Here is a 19,267-nt window from a genome sequence, read left to right as displayed (position 1 = left end):
TCTACCATATTATTTTCAACAAAAGTCCGTATCAAGTTCTCCGTATATCGCTGAAGATACTAGTATGACAGCTTGTAAAAATATTTTCCAGACAGAGAGAGAGAAGTGCGCACATGGGCTTTTATATATTAGGATTCTCTCCCCTAACGACAGTGAGCGATATAACAAAAAGCATGGAAAAAACCTGATTAGTCGCTCGCACAGTCCTTCCGTTGGCCATGTATTCTACTTTCATATACGTTCATGCTAAATATGAAATAGATAAACAAAACTAAAAGTACAGTCTGTTACAATTAGTACCCCTTTAAGGAGAATAATTAATAAAAAATTAAAAAATTCAAGACAAACTGATTTTTTTATGTTGACGCCAACTTTATTGTCAATTGAAAACAGAAAGCATGGTTTTAATGTGTAATTATTAAAAAGTAGGACTCAATAATTAAAACAAAACAATTATTAAAAGGTATTTGTTACATGCACAGGGGAGAAATTGTACCACAAGCGAGCAAAAAAAATAAATAGACAAACTAACTTAAATAAACCAAAAATCCCCATAAAGAAAACGAATTACATGCTATGAACAAATGGAAATAGGATTAAAGTATAACGTTTGTTAATTGGCTTCAGTAAAAGGATAATTTTAAATAAAAACTGTTCGCGCATCGTAGAGACTGATCTCAGTCTACTGGTAGATTACTTTTTTTTCCTTTTGACATACACATAGAATGTGAAGATGTGATATACATTAATACATAGAATGTGAAGATGTGATATACATTAATCCACATAGAATGTGAAGATGTGATATACATTAACACATAGAATGTGAAGATGTGATTTACATTAATACACATAGAATGTGAAGATACGATATACATTAATACACATAGAATGTGAATATGTGATAAACATTAATACACATATATTGTGAAGATGTGCCTCTGTAGTCACGCGAGACAACGTAGTGTGGCTAATCCGACTCGAGTGATCCCTGTACGATCCAGGCGGGTAGGTAGCAAAATCCAATCCCCTTGCATTTTTTCGACGCTGTGTAGGCAAAAGTGAAGCCGTATTAATTGGGCATCATATTGGAAGAGTCAGTACAAGAAGAGCTACAAGTACAAAAACAAGTAGTACAAGTACAAGTAGTACAAGTACAAGTAGTACAAGTACAAGTACAAGTACAAGTACAAGTACAAGTACAAGTACAAGTACAAGTACAAGTACAAGTACAAGTACAAGTACAAGTACAAGTACAAGTACAAGTACAAGTACAAGTACAAGTACAAGTACAAGTACAAGTACAAGTACAAGTACAAGTACAAGTACAAGTACAAGTACAAGTACAAGTACAAGTACAAGTACAAGTACAAGTACAAGTACAAGTACAAGTACAAGTACAAGTACAAGTACAAGTACAAGTACAAGTACAAGTACAAGTACAAGTACAAGTACAAGTACAAGTACAAGTACAAGTACAAGTAGTACAAGTAGTACAAGTAGTACAAGTAGTACAAGTAGTACAAGTAGTACAAGTAGTACAAGTAGTACAAGTACAAGTACAAGTACAAGTACATGTACATGTACAAGTACAAGTAGTACAAGTAGTACAAGTAGTACAAGTAGTACAAGTAGTACAAGTAGTACAAGTGGTACAAGTAGTACAAGTAGTACAAGTAGTACAAGTAGTACAAATAGTACAAGTAGTACAAGTACAAGTACAAGTACAAGTACAAGTACAAGTACAAGTACAAGTACAAGTGCAAGTGCAAGTACAAGTACAAGTACAAGTACAAGTACAAGTACAAGTACAAGTACAAGTACAAGTACAAGTACAAGTACAAGTACAAGTACAAGTACAAGTACAAGTACAAGTACAAGTACAAGTACAAGTACAAGTACAAGTACACGTACAAGTACAAGTACAAGTACAAGTACAAGTACAAGTACAAGTACAAGTACAAGTACAAGTACAAGTACAAGTGCAAGTAAAAGTACAAGTACAAGTACAAGTACAAGTACAAGTACAAGTACAAGTACAAGTACAAGTACAAGTACAAGTACAAGTACAAGTACAAGTACAAGTACAAGTACAAGTACAAGTACAAGTAGTACAAGTAGTACAATTAGTACAAGTAGTACAAGTAGTACAAGTAGTAAAAGTAGTAAAAGTAGTAAAAGTAGTACAAGTACAAGTACAAGTACAAGTACAAGTACAAGTACAAGTACAAGTACAAGTACAAGTACAAGTACAAGTACAAGTACAAGTACAAGTACAAGTACAAGTACAAGTACAAGTACAAGTACAAGTACAAGTACAAGTACAAGTACAAGTACAAGTACAAGTACAAGTACAAGTACAAGTACAAGTACAAGTACAAGTACAAGTACAAGTACAAGTACAAGTACAAGTACAAGTACAAGTACAAGTACAAGTACAAGTACAAGTACAAGTACAAGTACAAGTACAAGTACAAGTACAAGTACAAGTACAAGTACAAGTACAAGTACAAGTACAAGTACAAGTACAAGTACAAGTACAAGTACAAGTACAAGTACAAGTACAAGTACAAGTACAAGTACAAGTACAAGTACAAGTAGTACAAGTAGTACAAGTAGTACAAGTAGTACAAGTAGTACAAGTAGTACAAGTAGTACAAGTACAAGTACAAGTACAAGTACATGTACATGTACAAGTACAAGTAGTACAAGTAGTACAAGTAGTACAAGTAGTACAAGTAGTACAAGTAGTACAAGTGGTACAAGTAGTACAAGTAGTACAAGTAGTACAAGTAGTACAAATAGTACAAGTAGTACAAGTACAAGTACAAGTACAAGTACAAGTACAAGTACAAGTACAAGTGCAAGTGCAAGTACAAGTACAAGTACAAGTACAAGTACAAGTACAAGTACAAGTACAAGTACAAGTACAAGTACAAGTACAAGTACAAGTACAAGTACAAGTACAAGTACAAGTACAAGTACAAGTACAAGTACAAGTACAAGTACAAGTACAAGTACAAGTACAAGTACAAGTACAAGTACAAGTACAAGTACAAGTACAAGTACAAGTACAAGTACAAGTACAAGTACAAGTACAAGTACAAGTACAAGTGCAAGTAAAAGTACAAGTACAAGTACAAGTACAAGTACAAGTACAAGTACAAGTACAAGTACAAGTACAAGTACAAGTACAAGTACAAGTACAAGTACAAGTACAAGTACAAGTACAAGTACAAGTACAAGTACAAGTACAAGTACAAGTACAAGTACAAGTAGTACAAGTAGTACAATTAGTACAAGTAGTACAAGTAGTACAAGTAGTAAAAGTAGTAAAAGTAGTACAAGTACAAGTACAAGTACAAGTACAAGTACAAGTACAAGTACAAGTACAAGTACAAGTACAAGTACAAGTACAAGTACAAGTACAAGTACAAGCACAAGTACAAGTACAAGTACAAGTACAAGTACAAGTGCAAGTACAAGTACAAGTACAAGTACAAGTACAAGTACAAGTACAAGTACAAGTACAAGTACAAGTACAAGTACAAGTACAAGTACAAGTACAAGTACAAGTACAAGTAGTACAAGTAGTACAAGTAGTACAAGTAGTAAAAGTAGTACAAGTACAAGTACAAGTACAAGTACAAGTACAAGTACAAGTACAAGTACAAGTACAAGTACAAGTACAAGTACAAGTACAAGTACAAGTACAAGTACAAGTACAAGTACAAGTACAAGTACAAGTACAAGTACAAGTACAAGTACAAGTACAAGTACAAGTACAAGTACAAGTACAAGTACAAGTACAAGTACAAGTACAAGTACAAGTACAAGTACAAGTACAAGTACAAGTACAAGTACAAGTACAAGTACAAGTACATGTACATGTACAAGTACAAGTAGTACAAGTAGTACAAGTAGTACAAGTAGTACAAGTAGTACAAGTAGTACAAGTGGTACAAGTAGTACAAGTAGTACAAGTAGTACAAGTAGTACAAATAGTACAAGTAGTACAAGTACAAGTACAAGTACAAGTACAAGTACAAGTACAAGTACAAGTACAAGTGCAAGTGCAAGTACAAGTACAAGTACAAGTACAAGTACAAGTACAAGTACAAGTACAAGTACAAGTACAAGTACAAGTACAAGTACAAGTACAAGTACAAGTACAAGTACAAGTACAAGTACAAGTACAAGTACAAGTACAAGTACACGTACAAGTACAAGTACAAGTACAAGTACAAGTACAAGTACAAGTACAAGTACAAGTACAAGTACAAGTACAAGTGCAAGTAAAAGTACAAGTACAAGTACAAGTACAAGTACAAGTACAAGTACAAGTACAAGTACAAGTACAAGTACAAGTACAAGTACAAGTACAAGTACAAGTACAAGTACAAGTACAAGTACAAGTACAAGTAGTACAAGTAGTACAATTAGTACAAGTAGTACAAGTAGTACAAGTAGTAAAAGTAGTAAAAGTAGTAAAAGTAGTACAAGTACAAGTACAAGTACAAGTACAAGTACAAGTACAAGTACAAGTACAAGTACAAGTACAAGTACAAGTACAAGTACAAGTACAAGTACAAGTACAAGTACAAGTACAAGTACAAGTACAAGTACAAGTACAAGTACAAGTACAAGTACAAGTACAAGTACAAGTACAAGTACAAGTACAAGTACAAGTACAAGTACAAGTACAAGTACAAGTACAAGTACAAGTACAAGTACAAGTACAAGTACAAGTACAAGTACAAGTACAAGTACAAGTACAAGTACAAGTACAAGTACAAGTACAAGTACAAGTACAAGTACAAGTACAAGTACAAGTACAAGTACAAGTACAAGTACAAGTACAAGTACAAGTACAAGTACAAGTACAAGTACAAGTAGTACAAGTAGTACAAGTAGTACAAGTAGTACAAGTAGTACAAGTAGTACAAGTAGTACAAGTACAAGTACAAGTACAAGTACATGTACATGTACAAGTACAAGTAGTACAAGTAGTACAAGTAGTACAAGTAGTACAAGTAGTACAAGTAGTACAAGTGGTACAAGTAGTACAAGTAGTACAAGTAGTACAAGTAGTACAAATAGTACAAGTAGTACAAGTACAAGTACAAGTACAAGTACAAGTACAAGTACAAGTACAAGTGCAAGTGCAAGTACAAGTACAAGTACAAGTACAAGTACAAGTACAAGTACAAGTACAAGTACAAGTACAAGTACAAGTACAAGTACAAGTACAAGTACAAGTACAAGTACAAGTACAAGTACAAGTACAAGTACAAGTACAAGTACAAGTACAAGTACAAGTACAAGTACAAGTACAAGTACAAGTACAAGTACAAGTACAAGTACAAGTACAAGTACAAGTACAAGTACAAGTACAAGTACAAGTGCAAGTAAAAGTACAAGTACAAGTACAAGTACAAGTACAAGTACAAGTACAAGTACAAGTACAAGTACAAGTACAAGTACAAGTACAAGTACAAGTACAAGTACAAGTACAAGTACAAGTACAAGTACAAGTACAAGTACAAGTACAAGTACAAGTACAAGTAGTACAAGTAGTACAATTAGTACAAGTAGTACAAGTAGTACAAGTAGTAAAAGTAGTAAAAGTAGTACAAGTACAAGTACAAGTACAAGTACAAGTACAAGTACAAGTACAAGTACAAGTACAAGTACAAGTACAAGTACAAGTACAAGTACAAGTACAAGCACAAGTACAAGTACAAGTACAAGTACAAGTACAAGTGCAAGTACAAGTACAAGTACAAGTACAAGTACAAGTACAAGTACAAGTACAAGTACAAGTACAAGTACAAGTACAAGTACAAGTACAAGTACAAGTACAAGTACAAGTACAAGTACAAGTAGTACAAGTAGTACAAGTAGTACAAGTAGTAAAAGTAGTACAAGTACAAGTACAAGTACAAGTACAAGTACAAGTACAAGTACAAGTACAAGTACAAGTACAAGTACAAGTACAAGTACAAGTACAAGTACAAGTACAAGTACAAGTACAAGTACAAGTACAAGTACAAGTACAAGTACAAGTACAAGTACAAGTACAAGTACAAGTACAAGTACAAGTACAAGTACAAGTACAAGTACAAGTACAAGTACAAGTACAAGTACAAGTACAAGTACAAGTACAAGTACAAGTACAAGTACAAGTACAAGTACAAGTACAAGTACAAGTACAAGTACAAGTACAAGTACAAGTACAAGTACAAGTACAAGTACAAGTACAAGTACAAGTACAAGTACAAGTACAAGTACAAGTACGAGTACGAGTACATGTACATGTACATGTACAAGTACAAGTACAAGTACAAGTACAAGTACAAGTACAAGTACAAGTACAAGTACAAGTACAAGTACAAGTACAAGTACATGTACATGTACATGTACAAGTACAAGTACACTCATAGCAGAAACACATACACGTTTCCTAATTCTATATTTTAACATCAACACGCCTACCCTTCCTTGAAAATACGGTTCGTACATTCATATGTTAGGCATTAGTCAAATAATTGTACCAAAAGCAGCATGTTACTTATTGCATCCTTTCCCCATCCCCCCCCCCCCCCCCCCAGACTCCTGGTGAATTACAAAAACATAGCAGTTGCACTTACGACAATCGATTTCATCGTGACGGTTTCCACAGTCATTGTAGTTGTCACATTTTTTTTTCTTAGGAACACAAAGAGGTATACTCCCACAGTGGAAAGCGCCACGGTTGCATTTTTCTGTAAAACGAATTAAGCTAATTTTTTTTTAAATTTCGTCTTTGAATAGACAAATCATATGATAGAATTACTTATCGTTTTGAGGAGCAGCTAAAATGAATATCAAGCAACTTATTAATAATTTTGCAAAGTTAAAAGCATGGCAAAAAGACAGATCTAACTCAATCATGAGCAATTTAAAAAAAAAATGTGTTTGGTTAGTTGCGTCATAAGGTCGGTTACAATACGGGTTTACTAAAGGTGTCACTCCATCGCCCCCAACAACTGTGCACTTTCGGTGAAGTGTTAGCCCTCTCTCACTTATCTTTTATTATTTTAGCTGGATATAACACAGTTTTGACAGTAAATTTTACAATGTTTTGTGATGGTGTCGACTAACGATCCATTGGGCAGGTGAAGTGGAGTTCATATGTTTCTTGACCTCGTAATATAAAGGGATAATGTGGTCAGCACTATGCCAAGCTACCTTTACTTTCCCTAACGTGAGTTAGGTACCTATTACTGAGTTGGGTGGACTCAAGGACGTTCCACTAACTTGAACCCGGATTCGAACTCGAAACTATCGGGTTATCAGTCTAGCGCTCCCACGCTACTGTGTTTGGTTACTTTAAAAAATTAACCGTAAGCCTGTAACATTTTTACAAATCTACGGGGTTGTAGGCCTTCATTATAATATAGTATAAATACACAATCAGGACGGATAAAATACATAATGTACAGAATATTTATATTATTGAAAACCCTCAATCTTAAGTAACACTTGATTCCTTCGTTTAACTCCATTGTATCCAAACGTTGACGAATCAGGCTCACTAATAATTTTTGCATAGGGGCCCAAAAATCCTATTTACGCTATTGGCTCGATCTAAAACTCTCGCTGCCGTACCGTCTATCTGTGCGCACAGACTTAACTGTTTTGAACCGAGAATTTCTGTCTCAGCCAAGTTAGTTCGTTTTTCTAAGGAGCATGATTTCTTTGTGTTTATGATTTTAAGTTGTCATTAACACCTAATAATATCTATAATATAAGCGGCTAGGTAGTGTGTCAGTCCTTTCGTCATCGCTATAGATGTTGGAACCATAAAAATAAACACATCACATGTCGTGTTTTTTACTTGCATCGCAGTGTCTTATTTTAGTAATAGAGTAGGGTTTGTTTATATAACGACTTAAATTTTTTTTTATAGTTGCTACAGTTTTTACTGTTTCGAATAACGTTAAGAAAATATTAAATACACGCAATTGCAAAAACATATTAAACGGATCAATGTTAAATATCATTTTCGTTTAGAATATTAGAATCTTAGAAAAAGTGGATACATTTTAATAACAGTAGGTTCGAAACAACTAATTAATTAAACTGTTTTGTAATTTTGTCATGGGAGGTATTTAAAAATAAATTCAACCAGAGTTTCTTCCAGGCATCTCTTCGATGGGACTTCGCCCCCCGAAAATTTTTTTACCGCCCCCCCCCCCCCCCCCGAACTAAATGAAATTTATATAATTTATATAGAAAATATATACTTTTAACAGTGTCCGCCCCCCCCCCCCGAAGAAAGTTTACCGCCCTCCGTCCCCCCCCCCGGAAAATTTCAAGTGCCCCCCCCCCCCCCGGAGAAAAAAGTCTGGAAGAAACACTGAATTCAACTCACGCTAATAAGAAAAAAAATGTTAGTGCAAAATCTCCAAGAGGGAATTATTGTTGGAATAATATAATTAGCAAAATTTTAATGCAGATTCTGCAGACGTTTAAGAGGACATTATTGTTAAAATAATATAATTAGCATGGATTGATTAAAAGCTCTCTTTTATTTATTTTAATCACTGAACGTACTGTTATTCTAAGAGGACAGTATTGTTAAAATATTATAATTAGCATGGATTGATAAAAAGCTCTCTTTTATTTATTTTAATCACTGAACGTACTATTATACACGCGTCATCTGGTTCATTAAGTGCGCAATGTGTTTATTCATGAAACTTTTGTAAATTCTTTTAAATTTAAAGTAATGAAAAAAGCATGAATCGATGAAGTGCAATATGGTAGGTAAAACACGGATATCTTAAATACTGCCTTTTATTTATTTTATACACTGAACGTACTGTTTACTTATTATTAATATATCTTTCGGTTTGCGGACAAGCTGGGTTTTTTATAGTGATTCACTGAATCAGGCGCGTCCGCAGGCGCTCGGACAGGGTGCTGTTTGGCGTCACGGATTAGACTGTGAGCAATATGCGTTTATGTGTGCATTTAAGTTGTGTTTATATTATGAGTGGTGGTTGTTTTTCTTTTTTTTTGGGTTTGCATTTGTATTTCAATTGTTGTGATTTTGTTTTCATTTTGTGTTTTTATTTGCGTTTGGTTTTTCTTTTGTGTTTGTGTTTGTGTGGTGCGTTTGTGTTTTCGTTTGTGTTGTATTTGTGTTTCCTTTTGTTTTTGTGTTGCGTTTGTTTTTTCTTATGTGTTTGTGTTTATGTGTTGCGTTTGTGTTTTCGTTTGTGTTGTGCTTTTGTTTTCTTTTGTGCTTTTTTTTTGGGTTTGTGTTGTCTTTGTGTTTATGTTGTGTTTGTGTATTCATTGTATTTTTTATTTTTTTCTGTGTTTATGTTTGTTTTTGTGTTTGCTTTTGTGTTGTGTTGTGTTTGTGTTGTGTTTAGTTTTATTCTATTCCCAAGTTGTTATATTTGAAAAAGATTTACCGTGGTGAAGCACGGGAATGCAGCTAGTCGAGAATCTAATTTTGTGCTCAAATTTTATTTTTTGAGTTTATTCTACACATAATGAGATGGATTCTAGTAGCGATATTTAAGTATGGTTTTAAGTAATAATTACTTATGGTTTACCTAGTCAGTAGACCGTCCCTGAGTCCACCCAACTCTGATGGGTACCTAACTCCTGTTAGGGAAAGTAAAGGCGGCTGGGCATAGTGCTGACCACACTATCTCTTCATATGCGAGGTCACAGAAACAAGTGAACTCTACTTCACTTGCCCCATAGACCGTCAGGTATGAAAGGGGAAACTTTATGGTTTACCTAGTTTCTAAAATGGGCATCAAAGAAAAATGCAACCAAATAAAAAGTATGTGTTTAGTTTTTATTTTTTTAATTTTTTAAAATTCACATGAAAATATTAAAGTGGGTTAAATGTTTTGAAATTGGGTTAATTATAAAAAAATGTGATATTACATTGTTCTCGCAGGTGACAACTTAAAACTTTCTGCTTTTCTTGTACAAATGGTCAGGGGCCACAGATGTGATCATAGTTTCTATATTACCAAACATCCGCTAATTGACTTTAAAGTAGATAGTAGCTTCTGAGTTGCATTGTAGTGTCTGTCGCATTGAATTCCTGGAGAGGCTGGTCTGTTCTTTAGTAAAACTAGTCAGATAAGACTGATCAGTTTAGAGAGGCTGGTCTGTTCTTAAGAAAGACAAGTCAGATAAGACTGGGCAGTTAAGAGAGGCTGGTCTATTCTTTAGTAAAACTAGTCAGATAAGACTGGTCAGTTAAGAGAGGCTGGTCTGTTCTTTAGTAAAACTAGTCAGATAAGCTTGAAAATAGTCTGTTAATAGAGGCTGATTACTTGCTTGGTAAGACTGGTAAGAGAGGCTGATTTCTTATGTGGTAAGAGTGTTGTGTTGAGAGAGGCTGATCTCTTACGTGGTAAGAGTGTTGTGTTGAGAGAAGATGATCTGTTGAGGGAGCTGGTTGGGAGATGGAGTCTGGTATCTCAAAAGATTAAACTGATCTATGGTTGGTAAGTCTGACAAAAATATTTTTGTGACTACTGAAATTATACAATTGTCTTGCTTGACAGCTTGAGTTTGCAAGTAAATTTGAAGTAGCCTTCTCGCTCTGCTCTCTCTCTCTCTCTCTATACGGAAACCGGCTCAGAAGATTGACTTCCATTAGCCAGGCAGTCCTCAGTGTTGCAAACTACGACCACAAGAGTTTCCCACACATCGGTCGCTTCTTCCGTTGGCTCTCACCGGGCTTTCCTTCCCCACCCACAAGACGCAGGACGTCGACCTACAGCCTGGTACCCAGCTTGATCGTGGGGGGGGGGGGGGCGTTCGGCCAGATCAAAAACCTCTAGCTGCTGTTGGCTACCACTAGCCATTCCGCACCCATTAGGGGGGTCATGAGCTTGGTCCGGCTAGGGGCACTCTTCCGAAGCCACGTGAAGGCCGCAGCTTACAGTCAAAATATCTGAATATCTGGTTAGGGTCGAGAGCAGACCCTTTTTGGTTCGCGGCAGTCTTGCACCTCACCCCTCCACCCCCCCCCCCAGCTATAATGTAGGGGACTTGGGAGTCCGACGTACCAGGCCCTTCTCGCTCTGCTGTATGGTAGCATCTGTAAATACAATTTCAGATCATGTGATTAAATAATTTCAAGTTTGATCTGAAATGTAAACATAAAATACTTATAATTATTGTATGTTAATTACCGTTTTAGATTTAAATTTAAGTTCCAGGTAGTTTATTGTAGGCCAAACATGTTGTAACTTCCATATAAAACATTTCTTAAAACACGAAGATAAACCCTCAGTCTAAAGCTAGTAATAAATAAAAATAATTATATTTATTGCACAAGTTAGTGGAGATTTGATACGAATAATATGTATATAGATTCTAGAACTTAGACTTAGACCGAGTTTCAAATCATTGCGTTATCTTAATAAAATGTAGACAAGACAGTTTGGTTTCTACAAAATCTAACTGAAAACAGGCTATATTAAACAAATACTCTTTGTTTATTATTCTTTAAAATGATAGAATAAAATAGAATATATTAACATAATTAATCTAATATCCTTACCTTTAAATACTTCGATTGCTGTTGTGTAAAATTGTGCCATTGCGCCGAGCGGGTGCGTTGCTGATCAAAAGTATACTGACAGAAATCGCAATATTCGTTTTGCGCCGAGATTTTTAGCGCTAGAAATAATAGGCGGGTTGTTCAAATGATTATATTTCGATAATCATTCACCAAATTTCTATAATATTTGCAGGCATACTGGCTTTTAAGTTATATATATATATATATATATATATATATATATATATATATATATATATATATATATATATATATATATATATACTAGCGTACCCGTCCCCCACGCTTTGCCGCGGGGATAGAAGAAAGTATTACGAAATGTATAAGAAAGATTTCACCCACGCGTTACCAATCATAATATGTTCTTAGACGCGTGACCGTCTTTTCTAAAAGTGAGTTATTTAAATGTAAACATTGCCTGCACTTAAATCATAAATATTGGGACACAGGCTTACCTACACTACCGCATGTAAACACTGAGTGTACATTAATCACTCACCGAAATAATATGCTAGAACACACTTCGGTGGCTGCCCATGTGTCAGAGACGTACAGTGGCGCTCTCAGGGCCCCCCCCCCCCCCGATTACAGAGGCGTAGCGAACCCTCCCGGCGCCCGGGGACGAACTTTCGATTTGGCGCCCCCCCCCCCCTATATTTTTTATATTTATAATTCAAAATAGCAACTAAAATTAGCTTATTTTGGCGCCCCTAGGGTCGGCGCCCGGGGACATATGTACCCCCCTGCCCCCGGGTCGCTACGCCTCTGCCCGATTACACTACCGCATAGGGCGCGGCGTACGACCCCTGGCTCCTTAAAAGTAATAGGCGCCATCGTGCCAAATAGCATCCTGTTAATAATGATGCAGATGTCATCATTCGCTAAAGTGCCACAAATGAGCAGGCTTTTTTTCTTTAACACGTAAAAAAAGTATTTGACATGTTTTAAACATCAGTGTGACTGATGCAATATGCTAGCGTTACTAATGGTCTATTATTAGATGCTCGATCTCAATTTCTGACTGGATTGTCTAATAGTAGATGATTATTGCATCATTCGCAAAGTGACGAAACTCTACAGTAGGCTCCTCATATTCAAAAAGTTTTTTTTTCATTTTTGGCAAGGTGACGAAACTGTACAGAAGGATTTCCTCGCGTTACAAAGTTATTTTTAGAAGACTGTTGTAGTTTTACCGCTGAATATAGTAGTACTCCTTACTCGCTATGCAGGACGCTCGATTAACGAGTGTCAAGTGCCAACATAGTCGCTCTAAAACTCTGGGCGCCAAACCGTGTATTGACGAAAGTTGTACCCTATATGGCGCCGCCCATAAGAAACTTTAGTTTTCTTTTTCGCAGAAATATTCTCGGGAGTATTCTCATCTACTTCCTAAAGTTTCATGGCACTCGAATGAACCGCATCCGAGTTTTATTTTAAAGACCGTGTATAGAGAAAAAAAATCGCTTCCCCTACCGGGGGCGCCGCCCTTGCAATATTAAACAATATTTTTTTGCAGAACCCTACCATTGAGTGATCTAATCATCTCCCCAAAGTTTCAAGGTACACGGATGAACGAAGTGAAACCGAAATAGACTTTTATTTTTATAAACCGTATATGGAGAAAAATTGCAGCCTCCCGTGGCGCCGCCCTTGCGTAATTAAAAAAGAATTTTGTTTTACAGAACCCTTCCCTGAATTGTTCTAATCAACTCCCCCAAAGTCTCATGGCTATGGGATGAACGTTATTTTTATATACCGTATATAGAGAAAAATCGGACCCTCCCGTGGCGCCGCCCTTGCGAAATTAAAAATTATTTTTTTACACAACCCTTCCCTAGAGTGGTATAATGAACTCCTCAAAGACTCATGGCTATCGGATGAACGATGCCAAACCAAAATCGACTTTTATTTTTATATACCGTATATAGAAAAAAACTAATCGCGCCTTGTCGGGGCGCCACCCCTGCTAATTTTAAATTTTTATTTTCGCAGAAACCTCCCCAGGAATATTCTCAACTATTTCCCAAAGTTTCACGGCGATGTGATGAGAGGTGTAGTTATGCATAAAGGACACACACACACACACACACACACACACACACACACACACATACACACAGAGAGAGACATACATTGCTTTATAAATATACTAGCGTACCCGACCCCCGCGCGTTGCCGCGAGAATAGAAGAAAGTTTGACGAAATATATTAGGATTTCACCAACGCGTTATCAATTATAATTATATGTTCTTAGACGCGTGACCTTCTTTTCTAAAAATGAGTTATTTAAATGTAAACAATGCCTGTTCTTGGATCATAAATATCAGGACACGTGTTTACCTACACTACCGCATGAAAATCTTGAGTGTACATTACTCACTCACCGAAATATATGGTAGAACAAACTTCGGTGATCGCCTCTGTGCCAGAGACTTAGAGGGGCGCTCTCAGGACCCCCACCCGCATAGGCGCGGCGTACGACCCCTGGCTTCTTAAAACTAACAGGCGCCATCGGCCAAATAGCATCCTGTTAATAATGATGCAGATTTCGTCAATCGCTAAAGTGACACAAATGAACAGGATTTTTTTCTTTTACACGTAAAAAAAATTATTTGACGTGTTTTAAATATCAGTGTGACTGATGCAATATGCTAGCGTTACTAATGGTCTATTATTAGATGCTCGATCTCAATTTCTGACTGGAGTATCTAATAATATATGCAATAATATATTCGCAAAGTGACGAAACTCTAAAGTAGGCTCCTCAGATTCAGAAAGTTATTTTTTAATCTTTGGCAAGGTGACGAAACTGTACCGAAGGATTTCCTCGCGTTACAAATTTATTTTTAGAAGCCTGTTGTAGTTTTACCGCTGAATATAGTAGTACCCTTTACTCGCTATGCAGGACGCTCGATTAACGGATGCCAAGTGCCAACGATAGTTGTACCCTATATTTATGATCTAAGCGCAGGCATTAATTACATTTAAATAACTCACTTTTAGAAAAGACGGTCACGCGTAATAGAACATATTATTGGCAACGCGTTGCTGAAATCCTTCTAATACATTTCGTCAAACTTACTTCTATCCCCGCGGCAACGCGCGGGGGACGGGTACGCTAGTATATATATATATATATATATGTAAGATGAACTATAAAGAACGAATTGATTGTGTGAACATCATGGGATTGCAGTTAATGTTAAAACACCAGTTTTAGATTAGAAATAGGATGGAAAGTAACAACAGATCGTACTTTTTATTTTTTGGCGGAAAGACAAGAAAATCTCTGTAAGAAGGAGCTATACAGCTTGCGCATAGACTTACGACAATACATTTCATCTTCTGCGGTGTCGCAGTCTGGGACGCCGTCACATCTCTGATTAGCTCTGATGCATGGACCGTCAGTGCATTCGAAAGCTCTGGTTGAACAACGACCTAATATAAAAAACGAAGTTCATTTTAAAAGATAACAACGTGGCTTACACATAATGATTAGTTCATTTGTAGTAAACTAAAAAGATTTTCTCTCTGCCTTGATTAATTTTAATATATTCAACAATTTTCTTTCAATTATTTTTAAATAGAGCTAGCTGTAGGCAAACTTTAACACATCTGAATGTGAAAAATAAATTACAAATTTCTGGTAAATGAATATAAAGAAACAAGACAATTTATCAAAGACAAATCATACAATTGCGATGGTAACGATAATAAATTCAATAAAAATGGATAGTCGAGTCAATTATACTTAATAAATTTTATTCGGTGGGGGGGGGGGGGGGGGGGTTAAATTTAAACAACCATTTAACGAAGTAATCTTTACTTTAAAACATAACATTCATTTTTGCCTTGAGTTAATTCAATTTAATGTTTCACATACTTTTGTTTTTAATTCAATTATCTTGAGCTCAATGTAAATACATGTATTGTAATGTAAATAAAAACATTCAGACTTTTGTAATTCGGCTTACATAATCTTTTTCCATCTTAAATATAAACAGTCTTTGTTAAGTGTAGCATTCACGGGATGAGCACCCATACATTAATTTTAATGTTATGTTATGTTGTGTTACGTTGTGTTGTGTTGTGTTACGTAGGTTTCATCTTCCTTACTAAAGTTTTTGTCAGTATTTTACAATGACTGTTTGAGAAAGAGATGGGTCTGTGCTAGTTACTTTAGTTTATCAAAGTCGGGTTTTGGGATTAGAGTGATATATGCCTTGTTAAAACCTGTCGCACAGATGATGCATATTTTTGTTGCCTGTAAGTTTAATTAAATATCTTTTATCAAAGTTTTGTAAAATGTATTTGTCAAACAACTGATTCTGGAGCTTTATTTAACTTTAAGTTGTCTGTATATATATATATATATATATATATATATATATATATATATATATATATATATATATATTATTTACATATACACTATTCCAGTGAAGTTGATATGAATATCTTGTCAGCTAAATTATATTATGATGCTGATATATATATATATATATATATATATATATATATATATATATATATATATATATATATATATATATATATATATATATGTTATATATATATATATGTTATGTATATATCTATATACTACTAAAAGTCAAGTTTGTTTACATGTTTGAATATTTATTTGTTTGTTTGTTTGCCTGATTGACTATTGCTCATGGTTGCACTCATCGTGGAAAGCTGTAAAATAGTATGTAGGTAGAGAAAAAATTTTGTTTTAAGACAGACTGTTAATCGCAAATTTATTTAAAGACGTTAATTAATTTATTGATTTATTCATTGTTAAATTAACCGTATTTTTTAAAAAAATGTTAATACTTTGAATAAACTTTGTGGGGATAGTGACGTCCCTTGATGTGTTTACTTTTTTTGGTACAATAAAAATGGCGGACTCCATCATAGACTTTGTGGCCCATTCAAAAGTTTAACGCGTTAAAAAGCAAATTTTCTGCCGGCTATAACTTAAACAATACGTCCCTTTGCTGTATTTATTACGTTCCAACACTTATATCAATTTTCAACTGTCTTTTTCATTTAGTTTTACGATAAATTTCTCTAGATCTAAAGATCAGCTGTCGAAGGAAAGTTATGAAGCTAGCCTAGATCTAGATCTATCTAGATCTAGCCTAGATGTAGGTCACTAGACTCAATGTAAATTCTAGATCTAGACTTAATGTAAATTCTACATCTAGAATCTATTTCAGGCCTTAATTATTTTATATAAATCTTTGTTTGGCTAATTTAAGATAAAATTTAATTTGAAAGTTACTACTACTAGACTTAGATCTAGATCTATGCGCGGAGACTCAAAAGTATAGTATAAAAATTCACTTGTGACGTCACGAGTAAATAGCTAAGCTGGTAGCGTAGTCGGCTCTCATGCATGTGGCACGGGTTCTAGACCAATATGTCGATGAAATTTTTTTTTCAATATTTTTTTTTTAGATGTGAATGATAAAGTTGCCTATCTGAACTTGGCAAGATACAGGGCAGGTGAAGTAGAGTTCATCTGTTTCTTTGTCCTAAGCATATGAAAGGATAGTGTGGTCATATGTTGGGGCGCCAAAATGGTTTGGAAAAATAAATTGAAAGGTTGAGGGGGGTTCAAATCGAAAGTTTGAGTGGGGGGGGGGGGGGTGCACATCAAAAGTTTGAGGGGGGGGGGGGGGGGTTCAAATCGAAATCTTGCGGGGGGGGGGGGGGGTCAAATCGAAAACTTTGTCCCCGGGCGCCGGGAAGGGTCGCTCTGCCTCTGAGTGACAGACGTGATGTTTTTTGATAGATGACCCCCGAAACCCACAGTTATCCAACGGATGACGGGTATTCTATTATATATATATATATATATATATATATATATATATATATATATATATTTATATATGTACATATATATATATATATATATATATATATATATATATATATATATATATATATATATTTATATTTGTATATGTATATATATATATATATATATGTTATATATATATATATATATATATATATATATATATATATATATATATGTTATATATATATATATATATGTATACGAATAAATTTATACATATACATATAGGGTGTTCAACAAGAATAGTACCGGTGCATATTTGTAGCCTGTTTGCAGGTATTGCAAATACACCAGTTTTAGTTTAGTAATAGTAAAGAAAGTAAAATAAAATAAAGATCATAACATTTTTTTGTGAAAATTCAATACAATATTATTCCTTTAACAAGGAGCTATCCAGCTCACGCAGAGACTTACCACAACTTTTTTCATCATTGCCGTTACGGCAGTCGTTTTTGCCGTTACATTTTAATTCTATTTTGACGCATTGCTTGTCACCACAGTGGAAATGACGAGATTTACAAGGGGCTGGTACAAAAAAAAAAAAAAAGTTAATTTTAAAAGATATTTACTATAGCTTACATAGAGTGGCGGAACTATAACGGGGTGGGGGGTGGAGGGGTGGGGGCGAGCCGTTTAGAAAAAAATAATTTCTCGCATTTTTTACTTGATTGTTGTTTTTGTAAAAAATAATACTGTAGCTGCGGTTGGATTATCTTTGTTCTGTAGACACCATCCCGAGTCCTCTTTCTCCTATCATCAAACACACGCTGTTTTTGGCCAAAAAAAAGTCCATCGCGCGGGAAGGACGACTTTGCTTTTAAGAAGCATCATGGTAGGCATATATTGAGAGAGAGAGATTTTCAAAACAGACTAATAGCATTCACACACATGACGTATTGATGTAACTAGTTTTAATTTAAAAAAAAAAAAAACTTTCATTTTTCAAAAACTCAAACTAACCCGAAATGAGTATTCGATGTTCGAACACGCACACGTACACGTACACGTACACGTACACGTACACGTACACGTACACGCACACGTACACGTACACGTACACGTACACGTACACATACACATACACGTACACATTCACGTACATATACATATACACATACATCATATACTTAGACATACTAATTTACATAGACATAGACATAGACATAGACATAGACGTGGACATGGACATGGACGTGGACCTGGACATGGACATGGACATGGACATGGACATGGACATATATATATATATATATATATATATATATATATATATATATATATATATATATATATATATATATATATATATATATACGTATTATAATGTGATCAAAAAGAATATTACAGGTGTATTTTTTTGGCTACAGGACCACACCAACCCCACGACAATTTCCCCACCTCGAATATTTCCTCCCTCGTAGCAAGTACCACTTTTCAATTCCACCATATGAACCCACTCCCTCGGGAATTCCCCCCCACCCCTCGCCCCCCCCCCCCATGTTCAAGTTAGAATCCTTACACTCACTCAAATTCTATACTTTTATATTATCTTAATCCTAACACAAATTAAAAGTCGAAAACGAAAGCATTCACCTCAGCCTAAATCTACCAGACAATATAATTTCTTTAACAAAGAGCTACACAGCTCGCGAAGAGACTCACCACAATATTTTTCATCTTCTTTGTTACGGCAGTGATCTACTTTGTCACATCTTAATTGCTTTTTTATGCATTGACCGTCACCACAGAAGAAAGCATCGCCATTACAGAAGGCTAGTATAAAT

At 35.1% G+C, this 19,267-nt stretch overlaps 1 protein-coding gene across 4 annotated transcripts in view; it reads right to left on the bottom strand.

Moving 5' to 3' along the window:
- Window positions 1–358: 358 nt before the first annotated feature.
- The window catches only part of LOC131942225 (low-density lipoprotein receptor-related protein 1), an 85,265-nt gene continuing 66,356 nt past the window's right edge, over window positions 359–19,267 (bottom strand). For all 4 annotated transcript variants that reach the window (XM_059301967.1, XM_059301970.1, XM_059301968.1 and 1 more), the window contains 5 exons: window positions 19,146–19,256; window positions 17,898–18,008; window positions 14,939–15,049; window positions 6,651–6,764; window positions 359–1,047 (listed from right to left, as the gene is read on the bottom strand). In XM_059301967.1, the coding sequence (XP_059157950.1) occupies window positions 971–1,047; window positions 6,651–6,764; window positions 14,939–15,049; window positions 17,898–18,008; window positions 19,146–19,256 (524 nt within the window). In that variant the 3' untranslated portion in view covers window positions 359–970. The remainder of the gene's footprint in view (window positions 1,048–6,650; window positions 6,765–14,938; window positions 15,050–17,897; window positions 18,009–19,145; window positions 19,257–19,267) is intronic.

The sequence above is a fragment of the Physella acuta genome, unplaced genomic scaffold (genome assembly GCF_028476545.2).
Source record: "Physella acuta isolate Inbredline_101_S28 unplaced genomic scaffold, ASM2847654v3 ptg000396l, whole genome shotgun sequence".
NCBI lineage: Eukaryota > Metazoa > Mollusca > Gastropoda > Physidae > Physella > Physella acuta.
This window is presented reverse-complemented; position numbering and strand designations above follow the sequence as displayed.